Source organism: Oncorhynchus nerka, linkage group LG15 (assembly GCF_034236695.1).
Source record: "Oncorhynchus nerka isolate Pitt River linkage group LG15, Oner_Uvic_2.0, whole genome shotgun sequence".
In the NCBI taxonomy this organism is placed as follows: Eukaryota; Metazoa; Chordata; class Actinopteri; order Salmoniformes; family Salmonidae; genus Oncorhynchus; species Oncorhynchus nerka.
In genome coordinates, this window is record NC_088410.1 from 89,679,075 (window position 1) to 89,698,943 (window position 19,869).

Sequence of the window (19,869 nt, forward strand, 5' to 3'; positions counted from 1 at the left end):
GGTTCACAGTGGACAGCCTAGGCAATGGACACCATGTGAGTGGCCTATGGAATATTGATTTCAAATTGCATCCTTCTTAAATTGTGGGAATCTTTTCTGTTGCCTCTGTCTCTCTTAAGTTTTGAGAGTCAACAAGAGAACACATCTGTGATTGGATTGTCAAGTTTGTCAAACAAAAGTTGGAAAAACTCATTGCAGGCCTATTTACAGTATGAATAAGTCATTACATAATCTCTTTCAACACACACTACTGTATCTCAAACCACTATTGATATTCTTCTTTTACCAGATGACTAAAGAACATGCCTACTCTCTAAGGATATAATCAACACACATCCATTTCAGCTCTCTGCAGTGTTTCTGGTTGCTCTGGGCAATCTGACAGTCTTTGCGAAGCAGAACTGGAGGACTGTGGAACCACTTCACTCTGAAAGATAATGAAAAAACAGATTATAGTTTAAAAACATTATTTTAAACATCATGTTAACATGCTATATTTCAATGTAGCACAGTAAGACTTTCATTTTATTTTTTTATACCGTTGACTGTGAGTTTGGTGGAGCACTCTGCCCTGCCCAAGGCGTTGTCTGCGATGACTTTGTACTCTCCAGTGTCCTTGGTTCCAACCCTCAGTATAAGCATGGAGCAGACCCCACAGGTGTTGGTGATAAGATAGTTGGTGTTGGTGTTGAGGCTGATATTGTTGCGGTACCATGTGACATGAGGTGTTGGGTCCCCTCTGACAGCACAGCTCATGTAGCACTCGTAGCTCTCAGGGGTGCTGTGCATTTTCAGTGGAACTAAGAATGATGGCGCTGACTCAAAGTTGAGGCTCTTGATTGAGCTGCAAGCCATTGAGAACTTATCTAGATGAAACACAAATAATATGGGAAAGTCTCAGTTAGTGGTTCAAATTGCTTTTATGACTTCATTTAGTTCTGTTTAGGCCTATTCATGAGAAATGTGAAACTGTTGAAACTCATTGAAATGTTGTTCAAATTACGGTATCATACTTCTGCGACCACAAGGTTTTGGTCTGAGACCTTTTTCAGAACCGTGTCACAGACCACAGTGTGCTGTAGCTTCTCCCCTTTAAATGACAAACATGTTAACTTCACTAGGGTAGGGGGCACTATTTTTACCTCCGGATGAAAAGTGTGCCGAAAGTAAACTGCCTGCTACTCAGGCCCAGAAGATAGGGTATGCATATAATTGGTAGATTTGGATAGAAAACACTCTAAAAGGTTCCAAAACTGTTAACATAATGTCTGTGAGTATAACATAACTGATTTGGCAGGCGAAAACTGAGAAAGATCCATCCAGGATGTGGGATTATTTTATGTTTGTAGTTTTCTATTGAATACCATTACTGTATCCATTGATTTAGGACTCAAATTGCACTCCCTATGGCTTCCACTCGATGCCAACAGTCTTTAGAAATGGTTTCAGGCTTGTATTCTGAAAAATGAGGGAGTAATACCACTCTGAATGAGTGGACCCCACAGTGTCCCAGAGATTTTTCATGCACATGACCAAGAGTGCTCCTTTCTTGTTTACCTTTTATATCGACGACGTTATTGTCAGGTTTAAATATTATTGATTATTTAGGCTAAAAACAACATGAGGAATGATTATAAACATCGTTTGAAATGTTTCTATGAACTTTACGGATACTATTTGGGTTTTTCACCTGCCTGTTGTGACTGCGTTTGAGCCTGTGGATTACTGAACAAAACGCGTGAACAAAACTGAGGTTTTTGGATATAAAAAGGGACTTTATTGAACAAAACTAACTTTTATTGAGTAAATGGGAGTCTTGTGAGTGCAACCATATGAAGATCATAAAAGGTAAGGGATTAATTTTAACTCTATTTCTGACTTGTGTAACTCCTCTACTTGGCTGGTAACTGTTTGTAATGATTTGTCTGCTGGGCGCTGTTCTCAGATAATCCCATGGTATGCTTTCGCCGTAAGGCCTTTTTGAAATCTGACACCGTATTTGGATTAACAAGAAGTTAATCTTTAAACCGATGTATAAAACTTGTATGTTTTATGAATTTTTATAATGAGTATTTCTGTTTTTGAATTTGGCGACCTGCAATTTCACTGGATGATGGCCAGGTGGGACGCTAGCGTTCCCACGTACCCTAGTGAGGTTTTAAGTAACTACCAATCAACAACATCTGTTTTGGTTTCCTCTTGAGGGTGACTTATGATTCTCTCTCTGGATAATCAACAATGTCATGTGTCAATCTTAACGTGCCTTTTTTCTTGGTCACTCCCCAGGTTGGCGACTCAGAAGGCTCAGAGAGACCCATGTCATTTTTCGCGTAGACACGGAAGTAGTACTCTCGTCCAGCCATGATGTTGAGGGCTGTGAACTTGTTGTTGAAGAGGTGGTCGGCTACAGTTTGCCACATTCGCTTGACGGAGTCACGTCTGGACACTATATAGTGCAGCCTGTCGTCCCTCCTCTCGTCTGGGGAGGGAGTCCAGGTCACAGTCACTGTTCCAGGAACATTCTGTTCCAACTCCGCTGGGCCGGGAGGCTTGGGATCATCTGGAACCAGGTAAAAGAGACATGGTCGTCATTTGAATGTACAGTACATGTAATATTACACATACAGTGTAATACATTTATTTGTTATTGTAAAGTAGACTCTACAGAACACACCACTCTTCAGCACGTCATATCCTCACGTGGTCTCTCCTATCATTGCTGTGCTGATGACATTCAACTACTTTTCTCCTTCCCCCCCTTCTGACACCCAGTTGGCGAAACCCATCTCTGGCAGATATCTCAGCTTCGATGTCGGCCCACCACCTCAAGCTCAAGCTTGTCTTCCTCACAGGGAAGGCCTGCCCACTCCATCATGGTTGACTCCACGGTGTCCCCCTCCCAGAGTGCAAAGAACTTTGGTGTTCTCTGCAAACTTAAAAGCAGTACTCGTTCCTGCAGGTTCATGCTCTACAACATCCGTAGAGTATGACCGTACCTCACACAGGAAGCGGTGCATGTCCTAATCCAGGCACTTGTCCTCTCCCATCTGGATTACTGCAACTTGCTGTTGGCTAGGCTCCCTGCTTGTGCCATCAAACCCTTGTAACTTATCCAGAATGCTGCAGCCCGCTTGGTGTTCATCATTCCCAATTTCTCCCATGTCACCCCGCTCCTTCACACACTCTACTGGCTTCCAGTCAAAGCTCGTATCCACTACAAGACCATGGTACTTGCCTATGGAGCAGCAAGAGGAAATTCCCCTCCTTAACTTCACGCTATGCTCAAACCCTACACCCCAACCTGAGCACTCCGTCCTGACATCTCTGGTCTTTTGGCCCTAGGGCAGCTCCTGCTTAGCCCAGTCCAAGCTCTCCTCTGTCCTGGCACCCCAATGGTTGAACCAGCTTCCCCCTGAAGCTAGGACAGCAGAGTCAATGCCCAACTTCCAAAAATATGTCTTACCCTACTTCTTCAAATAGTATCTTAAATAATCTCACAGCACCCCTCCCTCACAACCCCTCATGCCACATATGGCAGATAATAAACACAGTAGTGATCTTTTACAGACTGTCATTACCACTCACTGTCATTACCACTCACTGTCAGTAACACTCACTGTCAGTAACACTCACTGTCAGTAACACTCACTGTCAGTAACACTCACTGTCAGTAACACTCACTGTCAATGCCACTCACTGTCAATGCCACTCACTGTCAATGCCACTCACTGTCAATGCCACTCACTGTCAGTAACACTCACTGTCAGTAACACTCACTGTCAGTAACACTCACTGTCAGTAACACTCACTGTCAGTAACACTCACTGTCAATGCCACTCACTGTCAATGCCACTCACTGTCAATGCCACTCACTGTCAATGCCACTCACTGTCAATGCCACTCACTGTCAATGCCACTCACTGTCAATGCCACTCACTGTCAGTAACACTCACTGTCAGTAACACTTACTTTCCACCACTCACTGTCATTACCACTCACTGTCAGTAACACTCACTGTCAGTAACACTCACTGTCAGTAACACTCACTGTCAACACCACTCACTGTCATTACCACTCACTGTCATTAACACTCACTGTCAGTAACACTCACTGTCAGTAACACTCACTGTCAGTAACACTCACTGTCAATACCATTCACTGTCAATACCATTCACTGTCAGTAACACTCACTTTCCACCACTCACTGTCAATATTTAGTGGAATGTCTTGCTTTTATGATTATACCTGTGACTCTGATTTCGATACTGAAGGTCTCCTGACCAACCATGTTCTTGACGATGATGGTGTAGATTCCTGTGTCGGGACGCTCAGATGTGGAGATTAGGAGCTGGGATGTATTATCGGAGTTGCTAATGGTTACAAGTTTTGATACTGGCATCCCATCCTTTAGCCACGTTATGTTTGGCATAGGAGAAGCCTACCAAGAGACAACATAGAAATAGACAGATGAGTTTGTTTGGTAGTGTCGCCATTTCCTGCAGACAATGACCAAAAGCTAAATTCTTGGCCTCATGGATGGAATATTCCAAAAAACCTGACGAATATTTCAGTCTTCTGTGATATACTGTATTTAAAGTGTAATATTGGGATACAAACTTAAAACTTAATGCATACTGTATATCTGACATGGTACAGATGTCTTTATTTTAACACATAATCATGTGTGTGAGGCGTATACCTTTGTTTCAAAGTAGATTTGTTTAAGACTACCAAGAATCACTCTGTGGCCAGGATTTACCCCACGGCAATAAAAGGATAAGTGAATGTTTCTACAATGAGCAATCCACTTTTTTAAGAATCTCTTTAACATCCATCACATTTCATTACAGAATTTGTTGCTCTGATTTTGTATTTCTACACCATCGCAACACATTCTAGGTCACAGAGTATCACACTTACATGGAATAGCAGACTGAGTTCTGTAATTTGCCTTAGAAACTGGTCATTTCGATGTAAGACCCAATAAGGCATTGTTTACATGCACAAGATTTTGCTGACCACAAAGTTGATGTTGATTCGAGCAGAATTCCCGGCTCTCACAACCATGAAGCTCTTCATTTTGCGATCAGTGAAATGTGGTCTCACTATGAAAAATGAGGAAATTATATTTTAAGAAACGTATAAAGCTTGAAATAAGAATGTAAATATAATAATATGTGTATAATCACTCCAGGTTTCAGGTTTTTGTTCTGTTTCAGTCTTAGAACTACTATCATGATACTGTGAACACAAACTTGACAAAAACAATGTTGACAAATTGGTGTCACTCACCTGGGGGAGGCATAGCCAGGATGTAGTTGTCCAGCTCTTGCGGCTCCCCTTCTCCCCCGTCATTGGTGGCGATCACTCTCACCCAGTACATTGCCATTGACTTAAGACCCAAAATGTTATAGGAGGTAATGATGATGGGGTTATTGTTACAGCGGTCCCACTCTGGGTTTGCTGCTGGTCTGATCTCCACAAAGTATCCCTTGGCTTCATCTTGGACCCCTTCCTCCTCTATGGGTTTAGTCCAACCCAGGGACAAGGTGGTGTAGGTGGAGTCTGTCACCTTCAGGTCATTGATTTGACCGGGGGGCTCTGAAAGGACACATGATTTCAGGGGTGAGTAGAATATACTGTTTGCGACAGCTGCTCATAAACAGACTTTATATTTGAACTGTAATGTTATGCCTTATTTACCAGTCAAATGACGTGTTGTATTATCAAATGATGACTGATTTTCAGAGTTTGTCCTCGCTATCTCAGAATGAAACAGATCAGATTACTTACTCTTTGGGTCTCTTGCAAAAACAAATTCAGAGGGGGTACTTGGCTCTCCAGCACCAGATATGTTGATAGCTGCAACACGGAACTCATACTCTATTCCCTCAATAACGTCTTTCACTGCAATCCCTTGACCTGAAAGTATGGGTGTGACAAAAAATAGATAATGAAGGGATCAAAATATTTATTTGTTGTTTCAGCACTTTGACAGTATGGTTGTATTTACAGCAATGTAGAAATCAGGTTGTGTGCTGGAATGGAATGCAATTAGAACAAAACAAATACGGAAAGACACTTGTATTGAAAATGTTTATTGAAATGGCCACACCTTTGATTGGCTCTTTCACATTGTTGATTGAACCCCATAGATTGCTGCCCTTCTTGCGTTTCTCCAGGTGGTAACCTAGAATATTAGTTCCTCCAGTGTTGGAAGGGGGAACCCATTCTAGATTGATGCAGTTTGCAAAGGCACTGATCACTTTGGGTGAGGAAGGTTGTCCGGGATATGCTAGGTAACAAGGGAAAAAAGTACATTTTGGAGGTCTGATGGCGTCCTCCATTGGGAGAAAGAGAACCCTAATTCAACAGCTAAATTTTGCATTCTGGTGACATATTATGCATTACCTCTTGTACCGGCCTGGATGTCATCAGTCTCCATCATTTCACTTATGCCCTGCTCAGTCACAGCCCTGATATGGTAGCAGTACTTCCTTCCATGGTCTACATCGGTGTCCCTGTATTTGGGCTCTCCAGGGATCTGACCCAGCTTCATCCAGGAGTTACGGCCCAGCTGCTGTCGTTCCAGGATGTAGTTGATCACAGGAGAGCCACCATTGTCTTTGGGAGGCCTCCATTTAAAGTCAAGTACAGCCGAAGAAGCTTCAATGATCTCCACAGGTCCTAGGGCAGGGCTTGGTCTGTCTGTGAATAGATATAGGGGAGCATAATGATACTTTAGTTAGCCTTATGTTATCCTAGGTAATGTTGTGCATGAAGCTAGAAGCTGTATTGCCAATATTGTGTCAAATGTGGAGACACCCTGATGTTTCATTCAGGCAAGCACAAAGGATTGTCATAGCAACATTGCAAATAGATTAAAATCATCCCACTGACCCAGCACAATCAACCTGGATATGCCCTCAATGGTTCCACATTCATTTTTGATCTTGATCTTGATTTCTCCTGTGGCTTTCCGCTGGCACTTGCTGAGGAGGAGGCGACTGTGTGTGAGCGACTTCTCAATGTTGATGTGTTTGTCCTCCACCAACTCCTCACCTTCGTTGTACCAATAGATCTTCATTGGGTCACGACCCATAATAGACAGCTTGAAGGTAGCGCTTTGGCCAACCTTTATTATGACGGGCTTTGAGAAATCAGCCAGGTCATCTGGGTTTACTCTGGGTGGATCTGGAAAACAGATGTCACATACATTTAATAGCACAAATACAGAACATATAGTAGCTACAATATATCTTAGTTGACTTGGCATTGCATGTCCATCTTCAGAGAATGCTTCTTTCGCTCAATACTGATATTGAAATTCAGTTCAACTGCCTCAATGTTTCCATTAATTATTTAAAAAGATGGATGGATGGATGGATTCATTTACCCTCTACAATGAGCATGGATTCTGTTTTACGTCCATCAGCTTCAAATCGGTATTTGCCAGAATCTTCCTCCTTGCAGTTCTTCAGTATAAGCCTGTGAAAGGCCCCATCATGTTTCATCTCAATATCATCTGATGCTTCTATCTGGAAGGAAACAAACAAAGTACTGTTTAGACCTGTAAAGAACTGCATGCGCTGTTGCAGCTCAATTATTACTTTTCCTGCATTTCGTCTCTGCAATATTTTTGTATTTCGCAGTTTCATACTGAACAGAACTTACCTGCTGTAGTAGTTGACTAAACAAGACGGCAAAAACAAGTTGGATTTGAGATTCAATTTTTGAAGAGTATTGCATTTATGATTTCCAAATCAAATCTGAGGACTGATGTTTATAGTTACTTCCGGTTTTCTAACTCACCTCTTCTCCATCTTTGTACCAGATTCCTTCACAGTTTTCACTGCTCAGTTTACACTCCAGTTCACCTCTGTTGCCCATATTAACACTGATGTCTGACAATCCACTGGTAAAGTGCACTCCTGGGTCTAGAGGATACATCAAGTCGTAGTCAATTGGTTAGGAAGATGATGTAGCACACTACATCATGTAGCCTGGACATTACAAATCATTGAACACTGTGAAACCTCTTACCTATGATGGTGTCTGGGATCAGTGGAGGTGTTTTCATTGAACACCTTGAAACCTCTTACCTATGATGGTGTCTGGGATCAGTGGAGGTGTTTTCATTGAACACCTTGAAACCTCTTACCTATGATGGTGTCTGGGATCAGTGGAGGTGTTTTCATTGAACACATTGAAACCTCTTACCTATGATGGTGTCTGGGATCAGTGGAGGTGTTTTCATTGAACACCTTGAAACCTCTTACCTATGATGGTGTCTGGGATCAGTGGATGTGTTTTCATTGAACACCTTGAAACCTCTTACCTATGATGGTGTCTGGGATCAGTGGACCTGTTCTCACTCTTTTCTTCTTTTTTTCAACTGTTATATCTTCGTCTCCAGGCTCTTTGTTCTTCTTTCAACTGGTATCTCTTCGTCTCCAAGCTCTTCCTTCTCTTCCACAGGCTCAGGCTCTTCCTTCTCGTCCTTGTTCTCCGGCTCTGGTTCGGGTGCTCCTGCTGCCTTAGCGTCCATGTCTGCCTTAATCTGCTTCGCCAACTCCATTCTCTCATCTCTCTCTTTGTCCAGCTTAGCTTTCTGCTCTGCAGCTATTTTAGCCAAGTCTACCTCTCCCCCACCAGCTCGAGTTGTTTTGCGGACTTTCTTTTTCCCCTTGGTGGCTGGATCGTTATCAACTGGAGCGTGGGCAAATAAGAACATAGGTAGAGTTATAGGTTAGTAAAGATTGTCAATGTTTTGCATTTGTACTGTCTGATATGGATAATGTTTGATTAATATTGATCAATTTACTTAACAAGTGGCATATATTTGACATTATATGCCCATACACAAGTAAGAGACACATGACTTAGCAACACTTTTTGTGTTTGAAACGTCATCTCCTTACCCTCCACAACAAGAAAGGCATTGCAAGACTTGATCCCTGCACATACTGAATAGATACCACCATCCAGTTTCGCACAGTCCTTCACAACCAAGCTATGAATGAGCATGTCCTCTGACACTTCAATGTCAAACTTCTCCCCTTGTTCACACGGTTGATTCCTCCCCGTCCATTGAATCTTTGACATGGGTGATGACAGGACACATTCAAACACGGCATCCTCTCTCTCCGTGGCCTTCACTTCCTGAATTTTGACCAGGAAATCCACCATTGGAACTGAATAAAATACACATTTGGAAGAAATACTTTATCTGGAACAAAATGACAAAATGACATGTTCCTTTTTTGTTTTGGTGGATATTGAACAGACATTCATCTTTGCATTCCAGCTAACCTGAGGGAATTTTGTTGGTCTTAGGGATTGTTAGCCTATATGAAATGGGAAATGATTAAACAGAGAAGTCATCCCACCTTTGAAGTCAGTTGAGAAGATAAGTACCCCCTCCACCATCACTTGGTACAATCCTTCATCATCTCCAGCAAGATCCTTAATGCCAAATGTAAATTTTCTTCCCGTTTTCTTCAGAAAATGCTTCTCTTCTGTTTCGACACTGAACGGAACCATTACTCCATTCTGTATAAAAACACATTGTCAGTCTTAATTAATGCATACAAAAAACACATTTAATGTAAAGACACCTATTAGTCATTCTAAAATTAAATCAAACATGTTCCGCTTGGTTGTTGTTACAATGCATATAACACTGTGTATTTCACACCATTCTCACCTTGAACAGGAAGATCTTGACGTTGGGGTCTTTAAGCGACATCTCAAATTCAAACTCTGCACCTCCACCAGGTTTTACTTCAATGTGTTTCAGATTGCTGAGCTTTTCAACATACTGTAGGAGCAAAAAACACATTCACTGGTATTGATCTTGGGGATATTCAGTTACTGTTCATTTTGGAATACAACAGTGTATGTAAGAGGAATAAACACCTCACTTTCACATACTAGTAAATGCTGGGCGGCAGGTAGCCTAACCGTTAAGAGTTTGGGCCAGTAACTGTAAGGTTGCTGATTTGAATCCCCGAGCTGACTAGGAGAAAAATCGGTCGATGTGCCGTTGAGCAAGGCACTTAACCCTAATTGCTCCTGTAAGTCGATCTGGATAAGAACGTCTGCTACTGTAAATTACTAAAATGTAAAAAAAAAACTTAAGCTATATACAGGCATTTTTATTATCTTTGACTATCTCTGATTCAGGCAAACCTTTCCTTGTTCTTCCTCCCTCTCAACCTTCTTCGCATTCAGTGTCTTCAGCATCCAGCGGAAGTTAGTGACTCCAAACTCAGCACAGATTTTCTCATAGTCTTTCTTGTCGGCACTCATCAACACATCCCAAAACCTTGGATCGATTTCTCCCTCTTTTTTGTCATCTTTGTCTGATGTTACAACCCTTAAACAAGAAGAATACAACTGTATCTCATTCACGCGTCAAAACTATTATGGTAGAATTAGGATCTAGAACCTAGCTATGATTGATTATTTTTCTAGTATTGTCTTACACTTTTGTTAGGAGTTTTTGAAATCTTCAGGTGGCTTCACAGCAGCTAAATTGAGATTGAACTTTTACGTTATTTTGTACAGTTAATGTCACTAAAACCTTGTTTTGTGATTGAAATTCAGTGACTGACCTGCTCGTGCATCTTTCATAGCCTTGCCCTTCTTATATCCCACTGAAAGGCAAGAGATGGTTCATTAGATGATTTGGTTAATTAAGATCAATCGGATCAATTATAGTTTGTCTGGCTTAGATCCTGAGGATATGTGTCTGCCAGTGTTTTGTTAAGGATCTACAGTATTTAACGTAACATGATGTTTCTCTTGTTCAAGACTCAGTTATGAGATGTAACCGGGTTTAGCGCCGTGTATCAACCCAGGAGTAATGGTGTCCTCACTTTCAATTACATTGAGGTTAGCGGTGACCACAGCTTTTCCATACTCATTGGTGGCAAAGCATTTGTAGGTATCAGCTTGTTCTGAAGATACTTCCGGCATCTGTGAACACAAATTAAGCAAGAGTATTACCATTTGGAACAAAATTTGTTAGCCTCAGTTAAGTGACCCCAGATTGGGGACGAAGGCAAAGAAGAAGAACAACGGCCACAGTGAAAAAATATATGTTTGTAAAAGAGCTGGGCTAATTGTAACCAGCTGATCTAAAATAACACAGCTGATCTTAATTGCAGTCAACATTGGCCAGCGATTTATCGCTCGCTAACGTGGATGTTGAGGTTCTCTTTTAGTCCTCATTGCAGCCAACATTGTTTTTTCCGCCCTCTGGTTGCTATTACGTAAGGTGGAAATCAGGTTGTTTCAGATCCATTGAGGTTGTTTAGAAATACCAAAAAGGTGTCACTGTAAATTGTTGCTCCTCTCCAATACTAGTGTTTGACTCACCTCTATGTAGTGTTCATAAGGCGTGGCTGGATCAGATACAATTTTGTATCTCTCTGGTTCTGTTACTTCTCCATTTCTTCTTGTCCAATGAACACTTGGTGTCGGATTACCAGACACAATTGCTTTGAAAACAGCACATTTCCCTTTATAAAATAATGCAATAAAACACAGTTAATGTCAACTCAGTATAATTTCAAGCAAGGACCAAGAAAATATTTGCAATTTAAAGACTTTAGTACAATCTCACATTGTCATTGTGGTTTGATATATGAACCATACCTTCCTGAATAGTCAAAGCGATGGGTTTGAGGGTGAAATCAGGGGTGGTCATGCCCACAGGAAGCTCCTCCACAAACTGTGTAATCATGACCCCAGGGACTCTGGATCTCTTTTTGATTGCCACTAGAGGGATGTAGGACAAAGAGCAGGATTCAACATACACATATACAGTACATGACAATAGTTTTACAGGAATAATCCGAAACCGAAAAGAAACTTGATTTATTCATTGTTATATGAACATTTACATTGATTAGTTACAATTTGATTAAAAAAAGTATATTATGTTTAGAAAACATGTAATGTTTGTGCTGCTGCCATGTTGTGTTGTTGTCTTCGGTCTCTCCATGTAGTGTTGTGGTGTCTCTCTTGTCATGATGTGTGTTTTGTCCTACATTATTCATTTTTTATCCCAGCCCCTGTCCCTTTTGCCTCTTGGTAGGCTGTTACTGTAAATTCGAATTTGTTCTAAATTGACTTGCCTAGTTAAATAAATATGTTTTTTTTAAAACATCAGTTTAGAAAAGAAATATATGACTTACCCTGCCCTGGAGCAGTTGGCTCCTCGTCTTTAGTTTTCTTGAAGAATTTCATCTTGCTATGGATAGCAGTTTTGCCAGATTTTCAGATGGTTCTCTGCTACTGAAATAGAACATGTATTTCAAATCAAGTTAACAAGATTCTGTTTTTTGTTTGGCACAAGTTGTGAACCAAGTAGGAATGTCCAATAAGATATTTTTGAATCGCTTAACAAACACCATCTAGCTTACTGTGCTCCTGGAATGACATACAACATACAGGGGGCTCCCGAGTGGTACTGCGCTCTAAAGGCACTGCATTTCAGTGCTAGAGGTGTCACTACAGACCATGGTTTGATTCCAGGCTGTATCACAACCAGTGAGAGCGACCATAGAGCGACGTACAATTGACCCAGCATCATCCAGGTTAGGGTTTTGACGGGGTAGGCCGTCATTGTCAATAAGAATTTGTTCTTAACTGACTTGCTTGGTTCAATAAATATGAAGCAGCAAGCTAAAATAACATTACACAAATTAACCATTTAACCAATAAGCGTAACCGGCTAATGTACCATGGTTGGCTAACTGGTTAACCTACCTATCAACTGCGTTGATTTTGTATACATATTGCATGAATACCATTGTGAATGCACAGTGGTACCCTGAGATAAGGGGCGGCAGGGTAGCCATGTGCTTAGAGCGTTGGACTAAGCTGACAAGGTACATATCTGTCGGTCAGCCCTGAACAGGCAGTTAACCCATTGTTCCTAGGCCGTCATTGAAAATAAGGATTTGTTCTTAACTGCCTAGTTAAATAAAGGTAAAAATAAAATAAACTGAAGACATTTACATTACATTTAAGTCATTTAGCAGACGCTCTTATCCAGAGCGACTTACAAATTGGTGCATTCACCTTATGACATTCAGTGGAACAGCCACTTTACAATAGTGCATCTAAATCTTTTAAGGGGGGTGAGAAGAATTACTTTATCCTATCCTAGGTATTCCTTAAAGAGGTGGGGTTTCAGGTGTCTCCGGAAGGTGGTGATTGACTCCGCTGTCCTGGCGTCGTGAGGGAGTTTGTTCCACCATTGGGGGGCCAGAGCAGCGAACAGTTTTGACTGGGCTGAGCGGGAACTGTACTTCCTCAGTGGTAGGGAGGCGAGCAGGCCAGAGGTGGATGAACGCAGTGCCCTTGTTTGGGTGTAGGGCCTGATCAGAGCCTGGAGGTACTGAGGTGCCGTTCCCCTCACAGCTCCGTAGGCAAGCACCATGGTCTTGTAGCGGATGCGAGCTTCAACTGGAAGCCAGTGGAGAGAGCGGAGGAGCGGGGTGACGTGAGAGAACTTGGGAAGGTTGAACACCAGACGGGCTGCGGCGTTCTGGATGAGTTGTAGGGGTTTAATGGCACAGGCAGGGAGCCCAGCCAACAGCGAGTTGCAGTAATCCAGACGGGAGATGACAAGTGCCTGGATTAGGACCTGCGCCGCTTCCTGTGTGAGGCAGGGTCGTACTCTGCGGATGTTGTAGAGCATGAACCTACAGGAACGGGCCACCGCCTTGATGTTAGAAGAAGATTAATTATGTGTCGTCTGCATAGCAATGATAGGAGAGACCATGTGAGGTTATGACAGAGCCAAGTGACTTGGTGTATAGCGAGAATAGGAGAGGGCCTAGAACAGAGCCCTGGGGGACACCAGTGGTGAGAGCACGTGGTGAGGAGACAGATTCTCGCCACGCCACCTGGTAGGAGCGACCTGTCAGGTAGGACGCAATCCAAGCGTGGGCCGCGCCGGAGATGCCCAACTTGGAGAGGGTGGAGAGGAGGATCTGATGGTTCACAGTATCGAAGGCAGCCGATAGGTCTAGAAGGATGAGAGCAGAGGAGAGAGAGTTAGCTTTAGCAGTGCGGAGCGCCTCCGTGATACAGAGAAGAGCAGTCTCAGTTGAATGACTAGTCTTGAAACCTGACTGATTTGGATCAAGAAGGTCATTCTGAGAGAGATAGCGGGAGAGCTGGCCAAGGACGGCACGTTCAAGAGTTTTGGAGAGAAAAGAAAGAAGGGATACTGGTCTGTAGTTGTTGACATCGGAGGGATCGAGTGTAGGTTTTTTCAGAAGGGGTGCAACTCTCGCTCTCTTGAAGACGGAAGGGACGTAGCCAGCGGTCAGGGATGAGTTGATGAGCGAGGTGAGGTAAGGGAGAAGGTCTCCGGAAATGGTCTGGAGAAGAGAGGAGGGGATAGGGTCAAGCGGGCAGGTTGTTGGGCGGCCGGCCGTCACAAGACGCAAGATTTCATCTGGAGAGAGAGGGAGAAAGAGGTCAGAGCACAGGGTAGGGCAGTGTGAGCAGAACCAGCGGTGTCGTTTGACTTAGCAAGCGAGGATCGGATGTCGTCGACCTTCTTTTCAAAATGGTTGACGAAGTCATCTGCAGAGAGGGAGGAGGGGGAGGGGAGGAGGATTCAGGAGGGAGGAGAAGGTGGCAAAGAGCTTCCTAGGGTTAGAGGCAGATGCTTGGAATTTAGAGTGGTAGAAAGTGGCTTTAGCAGCAGAGACAGAAGAGGAAAATGTAGAGAGGAGGGAGTGAAAGGATGCCAGGTCCGCAGGGAGGCGAGTTTTCCTCCATTTCCGCTCGGCTGCCCGGAGCCCTGTTCTGTGAGCTCGCAATGAGTCGTCGAGCCACGGAGGCGGGAGGGGAGGACCGAGCCGGCCTGGAGGATAGGGGACATAGAGAGTCAAAGGATGCAGAAAGGGAGGAGAGGAGGGTTGAGGAGGCAGAATCAGGAGGTAGGTTGGAGAAGGTTTGAGCAGAGGGAAGAGATGATAGGATGGAAGAGGAGAGAGTAGCGGGGGAGAGAGAGCGAAGGTTGGGACGGCGCGATACCATCCGAGTAGGGGCAGTGTGGGAAGTGTTGGATGAGAGCGAGAGGGAAAAGGATACAAGGTAGTGGTCGGAGACTTGGAGGGGAGTTGCAATGAGGTTAGTGGAAGAACAGCATCTAGTAAAGATGAGGTCGAGCGTATTGCCTGCCTTGTGCGTAGGGGGAAGGTGAGAGGGTGAGGTCAAAGGGAGAGGAGTGGAAAGAAGGAGGCAGAGGAATGAGTCAAAGGTAGACGTGGGGAGGTTAAAGTCGCCCAGAACTGTGAGAGGTGAGCCGTCCTCAGGAAAGGAGATTATCAAGGCATCAAGCTCATTGATGAACTCTCCGAGGGAACCTGGAGGGCGATAAATGATAAGGATGTTAAGCTTGAAAGGGCTGGTAACTGTGACAGCATGGAATTCAAAGGAGCGATAGACAGATGGGTAAGGGGAGAAAGAGAATGACCACTTGGGAGAGATGAGGATCCCGGTGCCACCACCCCGCTGACCAGAAGCTCTCGGGTGTGCGAGAACACGTGGGCGGACGAAGAGAGAGCAGTAGGAGTAGCAGTGTTATCTGTGGTGATCCATGTTTCCGTCAGTGCCAAGAAGTCGAGGGACTGGAGGGAGGCATAGGCTGAGATGAACTCTGCCTTGTTGGCCGCAGATCGGCAGTTCCAGAGGCTACCGGAGACCTGGAACTCCACGTGGGTCGTGCGCTGGGACCACCAGATTAGGGTGGCGCGGCCACGCGGTGTGGAGCGTTTGTATGGTCTGTGCAGAGAGGAGAGAACAGGGATAGACAGACACATAGTTGACAGGCTACAGAAGAGGCTACGCTAATGCAAAGGAGATTGGAATGACAAGTGGACTACACGTCTCGAATCTTCAGAAAGTTAAGCTTACGTAGCAAGAATCTTATTGACTAAAATGATTAAAATGATACAGTACTGCTGAAGTAGGCTGGCTGGCAGTGGCTGCGTTGTTGACTTTGTAGGCTAGCTGGCAGTGGCTGCGTTGTTGACACTACACTAATCAAGTCATTCCGTTGAGTGTAATAGTTTCTACAGTGCTGCTATTCGGGGGCTAGCTGGCTAGCTAGCAGTGTTGATTACGTTACGTTGCGTTAAAAGAACGACAATAGCTGGCTAGCTAACCTAGAAAATCGCTCTAGACTACACAATTATCTTTGATACAAAGACGGCTATGGGACCTTCCTAATGGGACAATGTAAGAATACCAAATATCATTTTTTGATTTAGTGTGATCAACAATGTTTATCATAAATACTCTCTGGACCCTACAGTACATAATAGCTTGGTTGACATGACTGTCATCTCTGGGTCACTGCACTCCACAGTGTTTATAGGAATCACTTGGCTTACAAAGGAGCGCAGACCTCACTGAGGGCCAAGAAGGAAGACTGCTGCACATGTCTTCAGTATATGAGCTAAGCATGTGGGATGGTAGGCGTCACAGGACTGGACAGCTATTAGTAACAGTAAGAAACCCCATCTGTCTCCCACACAATTAATCTTCCACAGATGGTTCCACCGGGTGCCATTTACCACTAGATTAAGGCAATATTTCTGTCCTAGGAATCTGATGCTGACACATTTTGAGTAAACTTTGCTCTTGGTGAGGTCTCTATTAAAAGGGGGAATGGGAGGGAGAGTGTGTGACAGATTGTAAGATACAGCATTCTTGTCGCTGTCTTTAACATTTGGACAAGCAGGACACTTGAAAAAAAGTCCTTGGAAACTCTTGCAAGTGGATTGTTTTTATTTTGGGGTTTTGAGTGCAGTCATACCGGCATTCTCCATTGTCTAGTGCATACGTTCACATTTCAAGATCCAATGAAACTCTTAACTAATACCCATACCAACACTGTGTACGCTATATTTTCTCTGTTTAAACACAATAATATGTTTCATACATTTGTTGGTATGAAGCAACTTGCACAGTTTATAATTTGTGCACAGAAATCTTAACGATCTGACTTTCTCATAAAAATACTTGACACTGCAGTCACTTGACAGTGCAGTCAGTGTACATTTCTTTTTTATATGGCAACTTTTACTTTAGCACGTACTAGTGCAGGTGGTTGGATCATGATATGCTCCAAGAGGTGGTAACTCAAGATGGACAGTAAATTAAAGAATTTCTGTGATCACAGAATACTTAGCATGCCCAAAGTAGGCTGTGGCAAGTGACCTGCTTCATTTTGCATGCAATAGGTCACATAGCTCATAAAACTATCTATCATGGACCAACATGTGACGCAAGTCACTTGCTGAAAATGGAACGGGCTGCTGTAGACTACCTCGCTCATGTCCACTTCATTTTTATGCAATTTTAAGTCAATAGAAGCAAAATGTCATTCTGAAGAAGGATCAGGTCATGAGCCAATATATGTATTGGGTTTGTCCTTGTCCACTTTGACAGAAGGCATTGGAGCTTGAATATATGCTAAATATAATGCTATTGCGTATGTGAAATTAGTATAAATATTATTTGAACATTTGGAAACAATTTTATATATTCGCCTGTCAGTGTTCCATTGCTACAGGCTAAATCCACAGGTAACATTTTACTACGCAAGAACCTTCTCCTTGCTCACCATCTTCATTCTGACTTCTTCACCTGTTCACTACTCTGGCACCTCTGCTTTTTGCTACCAGACTTTATAAGGAATTAAATGTTTTTCACGTAAGCTACACTTCACTTTTTCATTGTTGCTAGGAGACAATCCATGACTCTTCTTTCTCTAGCTGTACAGTTCCCAGTTGTAAGAGTTCAAATGCACTTATTTTACGAATACCATTAACAACTTTTGCTTGCTTTTGGATTGTCAATGAGACAACCTAAGTAAAGTAATCAAGCCAGGAGGTGGATTTCCATTAGGATGCCGTGCAAGTTTGAATGTCATCGTCTACGCTGTGCTGTACTTCCATATTTGTATGGGATGAAAAATAGCCCTGCCTAGCAACTGTGCTGTGGGATTGATTTATAAATAAGATGGGTATGTGGCAGGTCTATGTCTTAGGACGCCGAGCTCCGTCTAGTGGCAATCAGTCTCTTTTTACTGCCTGGGCAGTTCCATTGGGGGTTTGTGTCTACACAGCATCATCTTGACAGTTAGAAGATGCCTCTCTTAGTTGCCCCAATCGTTTGAGAGGAGAGCAGTCACAAGATGTATCAAACGGTTAAATGTTGGGAACATATCAGTATATTCCCACACTTTTGGTTAGTTATCACAATATCAACATTGAGCACCGATCATACATCCACTACATAGTTAAGCTCATAAGGCATCTAATGCTCAAGCTCATCTCAAGCTCATTTCATCTTCAGCTCAAAATGCATCTCAGCTTTTAGTTACATTACTTGAGTGCTGTGTATTACTGAAAATAGACCATCATCATCTGCCAATTGCTTCCAGATCATATAAACACTTGTAAGCATATCGTTTTTTATTTGCATTCCATTTGCATGCTTATGAATGCCATTTTCCTATGCAATCAGTATTGGACTATACATTTCGCAACTATACATTTCGCTATTATATATATTTTTTTAAATTGTGTTTTCAAGTTCAATTGAATTTTGATCATTGTTTCTCATCACTAAGTAATGGATGTTTTATTTGGGAATTGAATGCTGTGCCTCCCTCTCCATCAGCATTCAATTAGATGTACTTATGCCCTTCCTTGCATCATCGAACAACCTTACATTAATATGAATTATTTACAGGACATAATGACGTCATATACCATTAGCCTTTAAACAGCTTAAGATCCATTTACAATTGGCGTGCAGAGACACCCACAGTTCCCATAGTGTATTTGAGTATAGTTACACAGAACAGACGTTATCAATATGTCTTGAATTATTATCATGCCCACATGTTGACATTTAGCCCCTCGCCCTGTGCCCAGGGAATGGACTTACTTGTTCTCTCTCCTCTCTGCTCCTTCTACCCACAGTCCTTCTTATACTTGAGTGTGGTGTCTTCGTTTTGAGAGACAATAAACCCTTTTTGAGATGCTCAGTGCAAGCCTTGGCCGTGTCCTTCCACCGTGACTGCTGGGGATAGGCTTACTGACATATACATTATTTGGCCCAAGTGCTGCAGGTCTTGAAAAGGACGTACCAAGAGTGGAGGGATAGCTGACTCCTCCCTCAAAACGAAGATACCCGCTAGACATTGGACCGGGCTCGTTATTATAGAGTACGCTTTTAAAAAGAGGTTTTAGAAGTGTCATAATGAGATTAACTTCCACAGCAGCAAACATTGAACACTGTCCTGGCATCTCTACATCCTGCATTTTAAAGGTCCGTTTCCACTTCTGTTGATGGACCTCGACTGGTTAGTGTGCTACTTAAGATGACTATGGATGTTGGACTGCATGCTACAGGAAATAGTATGCATGTAATGATGACCGATTTATCTTTAATCTGGTTGCAAATTAGCAATGTTTGATTTATTTGAGCATGTAGTTTTACTCTATTGGAGTTGGTTGCCATTGAACATGACTAATCAAAATCTACTTAAAATACTGTCTTCTATGAGCAGGATATTTAAACCAGAGAATGATAATGTCAATGTGGAAAAAGAGAGTTTTATCCTGTCAACATTTTATAGCATTAAAGTTGGGGTTTGAGTGCTCTATAAAAGTAATACTGTACTATTCAGTAGGTATAAATGATTCCTACACATTTCAAAGCCATCAAAATGCTATGTTGACTAACTCCACAAAACAAATAGTCACAAATCACTTAAGCATTCCTGTATGTCTAAAAAAGCATCACAAAAATGTACGCAAA

General features: G+C 42.8%; 1 protein-coding gene across 1 annotated transcript; it reads right to left on the minus strand.

Moving 5' to 3' along the window:
• Positions 1–525: 525 nt before the first annotated feature.
• On the minus strand, positions 526–11,508 carry LOC115143499 (immunoglobulin-like and fibronectin type III domain-containing protein 1). Its single transcript, XM_065002016.1, has 19 exons — positions 11,383–11,508; positions 10,881–10,980; positions 10,617–10,658; positions 10,488–10,532; positions 10,192–10,378; positions 9,707–9,820; positions 9,390–9,552; positions 8,922–9,194; positions 7,813–7,937; positions 7,397–7,538; positions 6,901–7,194; positions 6,412–6,708; positions 6,116–6,295; positions 5,794–5,922; positions 5,293–5,601; positions 5,020–5,105; positions 4,246–4,438; positions 2,264–2,560; positions 526–866 (listed from the first exon to the last, which is right to left on the minus strand). The coding sequence occupies exons 5-19, from the start codon at positions 10,309–10,311 to the stop codon at positions 526–528; spliced, it is 3,063 nt and encodes a 1,020-aa protein (XP_064858088.1). The 5' UTR covers positions 10,312–10,378; positions 10,488–10,532; positions 10,617–10,658; positions 10,881–10,980; positions 11,383–11,508.
• Positions 11,509–19,869: the final 8,361 nt, after the last annotated feature.